General features: G+C 38.4%; 1 protein-coding gene across 2 annotated transcripts; it reads right to left on the bottom strand.

Annotated features, from left to right (window-relative positions):
- Window positions 1-1,666: 1,666 nt before the first annotated feature.
- Window positions 1,667-9,696, bottom strand: LOC111329626 (uncharacterized). Of its 2 annotated transcripts, XM_088754884.1 has the most exons (4): window positions 9,454-9,696; window positions 5,340-5,441; window positions 4,616-4,704; window positions 1,667-3,535 (listed from the first exon to the last, which is right to left on the bottom strand). In XM_088754884.1, exons 3-4 carry the CDS (start codon window positions 4,662-4,664, stop codon window positions 2,505-2,507), a joined length of 1,080 nt encoding a protein of 359 aa, XP_088611010.1. In that variant the 5' UTR covers window positions 4,665-4,704; window positions 5,340-5,441; window positions 9,454-9,696; the 3' UTR covers window positions 1,667-2,504. The 2 variants fall into 2 exon arrangements, with proteins under 2 accessions (XP_088611010.1, XP_022790104.2); XM_022934369.2 differs by lacking the exon at window positions 5,340-5,441.
- Between the last annotated feature and the right edge of the window lie 1,020 nt (window positions 9,697-10,716).

Here is a 10,716-nt window from a genome sequence, read left to right as displayed (position 1 = left end):
GTATCTCATAATGAGTAAGACTAAGGATAGAAGACTATGATAGTAAGACAGGCTATGATAGTCTTACTATCATAGCCTCTTTCATAGGCTATGATATCATTTCATTGTAAACTGTACCTGAATCTATGATTGTTAAATCTCCGCGCAGCCGTGCAAGTGACATCTATCTTGAAGAAAATGAAACCTTTTCTTCCTAATTCTGGTGCAAATAAACTAAACAACATAACTTTTGTTGAGAACGGTGTGGTCACGACGGAACCCAGCCAGGTGGTGGAAATATTTAATGCTATTTTGCCAATGTAGTTTCAACAAATCACCGTGAAAATCATTTCAACGATCATCCAGCTGTTAATCTAATCGCTAGCATAATGCTGCTAGATCAGTTTGTCTTCCAGACTGTGAGTTGCCGGCTATGTACGGGAAATCTTAGGCAATCTAAATTCCCGGAAGGCTGTTGGCGTAGATGGAATTTCACCGCGTCTCTGAAGGCTGGCTGCTCCCGTCCTAACAGAGGAGATAACACAGCTGATTAACTATTTGATTATGAACCAATCATGGCCAACTGAATGGAAGAGTGGGAACTTGATACCAGTATTTAAAAAGGATGAGGATACACGCAAAGAAAATTATCATCTAGCTGTTTCCATTCTTACCGCCATTTCTAAAGTGTACGAGAGGGTTATGTTTGACCAGCTGTAAGGCGCTTAACATGAAGATCTTTCTCCGAATCTATCTGGGTTCTTGAAGAAACACTCTTGTTGCAACGCACTCTTGGAGATGACTAAGGACTGAAGGCGAAGCCTTGACAGCAGGGAGGCAGTTTCAGCTTTGGCAGAGGACCTGTCCAAAGCATTTGATTCTATTGACCATAGCCTCCTATTGGCTAAACTAAAAGCGTATGGCTTCTCTCCGTCTGCATTAAACTTGATTTCTTCCTATTTGTTGGGGGGAAGACAGCGAGTTAATTTGTCCGGTGTTTGTTCTACTAGTAGCTACTCTGAAGTGATGGTGGGCGTCCCTCAAGGGTCCCTCCTCGGACCGCTGCTGTTTAACATTTGTATAAACGATTTGAATTACCCCATGCCATTGTATCTCTGAGGTTGTACGTCGACGACACAACCATGTATGCCTCTGACGTCTCGCCCATGGTTCTCAAATTTGTAGTGAATAACGGTCTTGAACGGTTATCATCGTAGTTTCAAGAGAATCATCTGGTGATCAACAACACAAAAACGCAAGCAGTACCTATTGGTCCCTGTAAGTACAACTACGACTTGGCCATACATAGCTCTGTCTTTGAGACACTGCCATCTATCAAAATACTTGGCATTGAACTTGATAGCATGCTATCTTTCAAGGATCACATTACTAAAACAGCTTCAAAAGGTATACGCTAAAAGTGGCGCGCTCAGGAGAATAAGGTGTTTTGTCCCTGGCAATGTTATGTTAAGGCTCTATGAAACTTTCATTCTCCCTCATTTTGAATACTGTTGCCCCCTCTTTCTTAGAGTGGGGAAAGTGCAACCGAATCGGCTAGAAGATGCCAACTATTGTATTCTTAGATCATTGCTAGGTTATTGCAAATCTACCCTTAATGATGAATTTTTGCGAATTTTGAATATGGAAACCTTAGACCAGAGAATGTTCGCATAATGAGGGTCCCGAGTACTGTACATCAAAGATTTATTTAGTTCTAGGGAAACTATGTACAATCTGAGAGGAACCGGCATTATTTTAGGCACACCTAAATTAAATTTAAATTTTATGAAAAGATCTTTTCCTTATAATGTGTGTTCTTTTACTTATAATGTGTAATCTGTATACACTTGTGTACCTACAAGTGTATACAAATGGCCAATAATGTCAACCATTTTAAGAAGCTATTGCGAATATTGAAGCTTAATTTAGCTGTTTTACCACTTTATACCTGTATTTAGGTGACTCTTAATTTTATTGTACAAACTTGAATTTTAATGTTAATTTTAAGTTACTGTAATTTCTAATCTATTAGTTCTGGACAGTATGTATTAGGTTTTTAAGATTCTCAATTTTAGAGGCACGTACGTATTTTGAAGGAGCTCTACGAGCTCCTTAACCCCACGTGGGTACATAAAGTATTGATTGATTTATTGATTGATTATTTACTTTCATCGGAGTTACTGGAATCACACTATTTGACCATTATTCAGCAACACACATTCATCATTAGTTGCCTGATCGAGGGTCAAACGATATGGGTTTCGGAGTTCTAATTCCAGCCAAACACTACCACCACTGGCACTTTTTGGGTTATTCATTTACTGGTGACATTTCCTTTCAAAGTATAAGCAAGAAGCAAGAAAATTAAGTGCGATTACTCTGCTTATCTAATGTTGTCTTCTTACGCCGCCAAAATCGATCGCATCACTCTTACAGAGACTCCGTCTTAACTGCTTGACTCTACAATTGACAGTTACTCTCAGTTATGAGAGACACCATTAAACATACAATTATCATCAAAATAACTAGTTTGACTGAATTTGTCTTATTTTTTCTACCATGTTTATGTAGTGCTGTTTTAATTGTTCTAATGGCAACAGACTCCATTGTATGTTGATTTTATGCAGCTCGTTTTCTAGCTCGTTTTTTTCATTCACAGATGCTTTTCCCGAATTTATTACCAATTGTATTTCCTCCTTTTTCTTTAGAAGCATTTTTTGCCACTCCTGCCAATTTGAAGGGTATAGCGTCAAACTATTCAACCCGCTAGATGATAATGACCAGTCTATAGGCAAAATACCGTTGGTCCTTAAAAACTGATTGGCCCGATTAAAGTAGTTGCCACCGAAAAACGTATCTCCATGAATGGAGGTGCCCATAGGTGACGGGTGCCCTCCTTCAATTTTATGGTGCTTGTTATCTATGAATTGCGAGAAGCCTTTTGCCCTTTTCCCCCACAACAGCCAAACAGATGGATTCGCTTGGTGACCCCCAATAAAACTAATTAGGGATGCGGTAAAAGCCTCCCATATTTCAAAGTGTCCTTCATACTTAATCTTGTTCTGCTTTTCCTCTTTCGGAGGCTTATGTGGACATGTAAACGCCGTGTTAAGCAGAAGGACGCCTTGGTTTGCCCAATAAGTAACATCACCTTTGTCTAAGTCCACAGGAAACCCTTCAAAGGCCACCTCTAAAAACATGTTTAATACCGCTGGTACAGAACGAGGATTGAACACGTGGAATGCCACGCCAGTAGCCTTGCCTTCTTGTGGAGTTGGATCCTGGCCTAAAATCACCACTCTCACTTCATTTGGGCTCACATATCTCAAAGCCTCAAACAGCAATGGCATTCTAGGTTCAATAGCGTTATTCAGGTCTTCACCCTTTGTTACCAGATTGTTGGCTAGCCTACCCAACAATGGCGATTGGCCTTCATTCATATTTATGAAAAACGTTCTCCATTGTTCTGGAATACAGTTGTTAATATACTCGTTCTCGTCTATCCTCTGTGTACTGTACTGCACACTACCACACGTAAAGGTGCCTGAGACACATTCTAAAAGAAAAATAAAAGAATGATCAGTATGGTTAAAGAACATCAATATGCCTCGTCGTATCGAAATAGGAACACAAATTTACAAAGAGTTTGCAAATGTAGTTGGAGAAGAAGTAGCACTTCAAATTGTGGCCATCATCAACTTTGAGGATCTTTCTGAATACAAAGAGAGTTATCCAGTAAAGAATTGAAATCAAGATATCTTCCACAATTTTTTAATTATTTAGAGTTTTGATCTTAACGTATATATTTTTTTCAATTTTATTGTTACAAGTCCTTGAAAATACTTTTGTAGCGTTTCTGGTCTCAAAATATTTTGTAATGTGCGACCACATCAGACCTACTATACGATGATGATAATAATAACAATAATGGTAACAATAATAATTAAAATAATAATAACAGTTATGATAATGACATTGATGATAAGAAATGATAATAGTAATGGTTGCTCAAATACAATTTTATATAAGGACCTCCTTTTCGGAGATGAATAGTACTTGCTAATCACTTCTGAACCAGCCAGTCAGCGCGCGTGGTTTATATTCATATTGATTCTAATATCAATATATCAGTTCGATAACTATTCTCTGTGTATTTTTTTTTAATTTTTGATAAGCAGCAGTCCACTCGTCCTAAAGACGAAACCGTCGAATTGTGTTGAAAGTGATGATCGTTTGGCTTTTCTACTGTTCCTATGCCCCCATTGGTAACATTTCCCGAGATAAATCCAGGGTTTATATCTTTCCCAGAAATAAAAATCAAGCTGAATTTTCGAAAACCAGCTTTCCCGATGTCCCAAGTTCAAAGCGAGGAAATAGTAAGCGATTTTTCTACGTACCCTCTCGTTCATTCAGGCAGACTTTCCTCTAATTAAGTGCCATCTTAAACAGTGTGAGGTGAATGGAAAGTTGAAACATCCCTCCCCTAAATGAGAGGTTTGCCAAAAGATCCCGTACTAGCATAAGAAGAAGAAGCCGTCGAGGTAATTTCCATTTCTTTCTTCTGATTATTCTGTATGCTGCTCTTTTCCTCTTCAACTCTTTTCAACTAAAAGAATGGTTAGATTTTTTCACATACCTGTGTTCCAAGCGCACAGCAACAAAATCAAATGATACTTTGATGCCATGGGAGAAAATTAAAGCGATGTGAAGACCTGTCCTGGCCCCCTAACGAGTAAAAATTTAGCAGTCACTCAAATGTGTTGTTACCTAAGAGTTTTCGTTGTTCCATTTTAAGGCTGAGCTAACTTCATATTTCAATGCTTCACTCACTAGATCTACATGTCAGTTCTTCACTCAGCCTAAGAGTACAAATCTCTGTATATAACTTCTCAAGTTGAAGAGGCTGACTACAGTGTGATGGATTAGTATTATGTCCTATAGGTAGAGGAACACTTGTGCTCTTTGTGTCTTAATGTTATAGTTCTGGAGAGCTCTATACTGCATTTCTTAATTGGTGCGACTTAGACGGAGACGGAGAGTAGGACGGAGTCATACCTCTACGTATTCTCCTAAACCCGTTAACAGCTAAAGAAGAGAGATCAAAGTCGTACGTGCACAAGCCGTTTTGACTGATGTTAGACGATTACTGTGATGCTCTCCTTGATTGAAATCAAAGGGAGATCACCAGCTCAAGCCAACACTTTGAATACGAATTGCCTATTGAGCTGACGTTCTAAAATTCAAACTCACGTGCACCTCACAAAGAGGGTAGTTCGAAGAAGAGAAAATAGTTGTTGCACAACATACGCACTTTAAAAACTTTCACAGTAGCTACCAGCATATGAGAACAATAACGTTACCTGAATTAAAAAAACGCCTACCCCACGAAAACTTTCCTGTTCGAAGACTGGTCGAGAAATAGCCAAGTCACTTCTTTAAGCTGTAAGCTCGATTGCATAACACTAATAATGTGATCAAATTATTTCATTTAAAATGGAAGGCGAGACTTCTTTAGTTCCTCACCAGAATTCGAGAAGATGTTTAAATGGAACTTTAGTTGTTATCCGAGAACTTAAATGTTCATTTTTTTTTTTTATTTAGGACAAGAGATTATAAACTCTTGCTTAAAAAAGCTTTAAAAAAATACTATTCATTTCTGTGTTCTGTATAAAACAGGGCCCCCAACCTCTCTTTAAAAGCGGGAATCTTTAAGGGCACGAGTCTTAAAAACGGGGAATCTTAAAAAGCGGGAATCTTTAAAACGGGGAGTCTTTAAAAGCGGGAATCTTTAAAATGGGGAATCTTTAAAAGCGTGAAGTTTTAAAAACGTAACAATTTTTTTTGTTGTTGGAGGGCAGTGGCACTCGATTATTATTATTTTTTTATTAGCCTGAATGGTAAGTCAGCCATCACCCCTATAAGCAATTATGATTGAATACTCCGATCTACATCGTTTTCCGGTATTATCCTCAGGGTTCAAATAACAGCCTGCTGCTGGCGGCAGCCAGAACTTTTAACACAATTGCTGGCAATTTTTCACCAAAGAACTATAATTTTTATTGAAAATATTACGCTTATTGATCGTCCAAGTGCAGTAATAGTCGCTTTCCTGTTATGGTGAACATTTCACATCAGACAATAAACCAGCCAATAAATGTTTAGACGCTTTTTGGAAACGTAAACAAGTGTAAAGTTTCGAAAATTAAAGCGTGCTACAGGGAGTATTTTTGTTTACGCTATTCAGCTTCTACGTAGTTGATCAAGCGTGAAACATGCAGGTTTGTGTACAGACCGTCACATTACTGTGTTTACGTTTCTGCACGAACATACTACCTTTAATCTAGATTTATTCTCCACCAAATCCTGTTTAATTCCGGCAGCCCCTTTAAATTGGGTAGAAATTTCTACCCAACTTCCGACGGCTCGAAATGGTATTGCGTTACTTTCGATTTCCCCCAAATTTGGTATCCATGACGTTGAAAGATTAAACCAATCATTCACCAAGTTTGGTGAGGTACCTTTGAATACTTGTTACACAACGCTATCTTAAATGTTCACGGTTGACCCTTGAGCGATTTGGTACACGCGCGCGATCCCAGCCTGCGTACAGCCCAACTTTAAAATAGGGAACGGAGAATATGAGAATGGGAGTGGGGAATGGGGAATGAAAAATCTTTAAAACGGGGAATCTTTAAAAGCGGGTATCTTCAAAATGGGGAATCTTTTAAAGCGAGAATCTTTAAAAGCGTTAATCTTTAAAATGAGGAATCTTTAGAAGCGTGAAATGAAATCGACCAAATGAATGAGTGGTGTGTGGAAAAGTTGATCGTTTTTTCAGTTTTAAGCAAGTGAATCTATCAAAATTCACGACTGTTGAGACAAGTACAACCACGCTGTAATGGAAGGGCACTCAGCACATGCTTTTCAGCACTCAGCATGATTAAATTACTAAAATAATTCCAGCATCAGAATCTTTATTTATATCAACAAGTTTCGTTGCGGCAATTCCCTCTCTAATAACAAAGGGATGTTACTAAAACTGGTAACGGGGAACGGGGAAAGAGTGTACAGCGGTAACCCGCCTGAGAATTCAAAATGGCGGAGTAAAGCGAACTGAAAGGGTCTGGCAAGTAGTAGTACGTACTCTTCGAACGTGATCGTCGGAGCAAAAAGCATGGACGGTAAATGTAGGTTTTATTGAAGGATTTTACTTTGAAATGTTGGGTGCCTCATAAACTTGGTTTTTGTCTCGCACACATTGCCGGTTGCATAGAAATCTAATCCTCGGAGAGGTGAGTATCTTACAATTCATGCACAACATTTAAACAATCAACTCAGAACTACAAGCTCGCGACATTTATTCTTATATTCATAGAGTAATTGTACTGCAAGGTAATGAAGTTTACCTCCAATATCTTCACCGTTACAACCTAGCAATGTCAATAATGTTGTAAAGCAAACAGCTGAATGACTTTGACGCCCATTATGGGAATCACTTTCTCTTGAATATGATCAATGCAGTGTAAATATTATTGAGAGCATTAGCATGAATTTGAATTCATACATCTACATTCTTGAAGACATAACTGATGTTTTCCTGTTAAGTTAAATGTTATTAAAATTTCTGTCAATGTTTGATTTCTCTATTGTTTACATGGAAGTTTATGGGTCGATACAAAGATATGTTCCTGATGTTATTTTTCGGTAAGGTAAGCAGATATCTGCATGTAGTAATTTTAGTAACTAGGCTGATTATTACGTTTCCTAGCTCATTTCTGTTAACCTGATATTACCTCCTTGCTACTTATCTGCAAAAAATGCTGTTGGGCAAAGCAAACAACCACCATACCCAAACTCTGCCAAAAGATGTAGATTTCAGGGAGGAAAAACAAAGAGAGAGGTCAGAACAAATGGTGGTAGCCATTGCAGAAACATTGACTTCGAATTCTCGCCTCGGAATACTAGGCTTCGTGGCTTCGCCTCGGCAATAGTTAAATAAAAGCGAGTCGTCTAATTTCGCTGCAAGCGGCGACCTAGCGATAAAATCAGTGTTTGTAAACATCGTTTACTCCGCCATTTTTAATTCTTAGGTGGGTTACCGCTGTACACCCGTTCCCCGTTCCCCGTTCCCCGTTCCCCGTTTCCCGTTTTCCGTTTCCCGTTTACCGTTTCCCGTTTCCCGTTCCCCGTTCCCCGTTCCGCGTTCCCCGTTCCCCGTTCCTCGTTCCCCGTTCCCCGTTTCCCGTTCCCCGTTCCTCGTATTTCGTTTCCCGTTTCCCGTTCTCCATCTCCCGTTCCTCGTTCTCCGTTCCTCGTTCCTCGTTACTACTTTTAGTAACATCCAATAACAAAGGGTAGTGAACGGCTCAATTTTTCGGAGTCTAGACAAACTGTCGCGCTTCTTCATTGATAGTCATGGGAAATCCGTAGCGTGAGAAGGGTATACAAACGACATTGAACAGGATTTGGCGGAGAATAAATTTCGATTTAAGGTAGTATGTACTTGCAGAAACATAAACACGGTAATGTGACGGTGTGTACACAAACTTGCATGTTTCACGCTTGAACAAATACGTGAGAAGCTGAATATCAAATTTCGAAACTTTAGTCTTGTTTACGTCTCCAAAAAGCTTCTAAAAGATTTCTTGGCTGCTTTATTGTCTGACATGAAATGTTCACCAGAACAGGACAGCGACTTTTACTTCAGCTGGACAATCAGTAAGCAAAATATTTTCTATAAAATTTTTAGTTCTTTGGTGAAAAATTGCCAGCAAGTGTGTTAAAAGTTCCGGCTGCCGCCGGCAGGCGACTGTTATTTGAACCCTGAGGATAATACCGAAGAACGATGTAGATCGGAGTATTCAGTCATAATTGCTTATAGGGCTCATAGCTGACTTCTCAGTAATAAAAAAAAAAAATATATAACAATCGAGTGCCACTGCCATCCACCGAAAAAAAAATTTCGTTCTTAAAGACCCTCGCTTTTAGAGATTCCTCGTATTAAAGATTCCCGCTTTTAAAGATTCTCCGTTCTAAAGATTCCCACTTTTAAAGATTCCTCGTCTTAAAGATTTCTCATTCCCCATTCCCCATTCCTCTTTCCCTAGCCTGTGACCAGGCTCTCTGTTTGGAAAAAGATGTTTGTTTGGGGAATTGAGAAAAGTTGGGATAGCTTACATGATATTTTGGCTCAAAAGGTATGTTGAATATACTAGTAGGATTGTCAATCTTTCAGTAACTCGACGGCACGATACTCTTTGGAAAAGGGTTTTTCTATAATCTGTTTCATACGGCTTAGACCGGCCTATGGTTAGATGAAATTATTGTAAAACTTTAGACAATTTTGCTGATTTTTTTTTTTTTTTTCGTAAAATTCTGCTAAATATTCTGGTAGGATTGTCAATCTTTGATTGTAACTTATTGGCAATGAATATTGAAAAAAGGTGTAAAATATGATTTAAAAGAAAAAGTTACCTGAATATGTTAGGCTCGCAGCGAAATAATATGTCTTCGGCCAGGGCTAATAAGGTCAGAAATGATAACAAATAGCTTAATGCTCTTCTTTTTCTTTTTCAAGCTAAGTGTTAACTGAGACCTTTGTGATTAGACTATCGGAATCAAGTTCTTATTTGAAATGAATGGAATGGCTTTGTAACATGTAAAGTCATCTAGCTCTCTACCGAAATTCGAGAGGATGCTCTTGAGAAACATTTCTCGATCTAGCAGGTGATCTAGCAGGTGATCGAAGTGAGTTGACCAAAAGAAACTTGGAAACCGAGAACTGAAAGGCTAAAAAGAATTTAAAGCTGACATTTAGAAGATCAGCCTTTACTCGGGGTTTTATGTCTTTATTTTTAAGAAAGTTCACAGCTAAATCGCTGACCCAGTCTTTCGCATCAAGACAGTGTGCTTCAAACAGTTAAAGAAAAATATTGCGTGCTACATTCCAAAGGGGTGACAAAGAATCGCCAATCAGCTTTTGAAAGACCTCCAATTTTGAAAAGAAAGCAATCTGATCTTTTAACAAACAGATTTATCGATACGTAGTATTTTGTGAAAGAGAACTTTAAAAAAAATCGTCTTTGGAATGACCTTGACAAATATTCGGGGCTGATGTACAAGGCTCGCTTCATGTTGACCATAACTGAGTAAATTTGTCAAACTAGTGAGATAATGGTTAATTATCAACTTAAATCGTTCATCAAACCTGCCACCGAAAATGATACATGTGCTACACATACTTATCTTTCACAATCGGCTGTTCATTTATTATTTTCACAAGGATCTTCCCAGCAGCCGAGAAATCGTTAATCTAATCTCGAATATTCATTCAACACTCATCATAGCTGGGTGACTTTTCAAGTTTATCTTTGAATGAAGTCAAATAAAATTGGTAGAATGGGGGAATCTTGAAAAAAAAAAAAAAGGAAAAAAAAAAAAGAAAGGATCCGCGCCGACGTTTCATAAAAACACGTGGCTAAAGTCTTCAATTTATTTGGCATCATCCTTTCCCACCATAACATATTTTAAGTTTTTTCTTTGATTGTTTCTTAAGCTTACGTTTCGAGTATTAGCCCTTTGCTCTGACGATGGACTAAGGCTCAAACTTTAAGCTTTAAACAATCATCAAAGAGGCCAACTTCTACATATCAACTCAGTTCATAAAACCAAATTATCTTGTAACACCCACGACCGATAAAGCACCACCAGTAACAACCATGTGTCTGGATATGATGG

The sequence above is a fragment of the Stylophora pistillata genome, chromosome 3 (genome assembly GCF_964205215.1).
Source record: "Stylophora pistillata chromosome 3, jaStyPist1.2, whole genome shotgun sequence".
Classification (NCBI taxonomy): domain Eukaryota; kingdom Metazoa; phylum Cnidaria; class Anthozoa; order Scleractinia; family Pocilloporidae; genus Stylophora; species Stylophora pistillata.
This window is presented reverse-complemented; position numbering and strand designations above follow the sequence as displayed.

Excerpts from the sequence above, each read along its gene's own strand:
- LOC111329626 (XM_088754884.1), bottom strand. The coding sequence starts at position 4,664 with ATGGCATCAAAGTATCATTTGATTTTGTTGCTGTGCGCTTGGAACACA. Across the intron at positions 3,536-4,615 it reads GCTGTGCGCTTGGAACACAG|AATGTGTCTCAGGCACCTTT; the intron begins GTATGTGAAAAA and ends TTTTTCTTTTAG.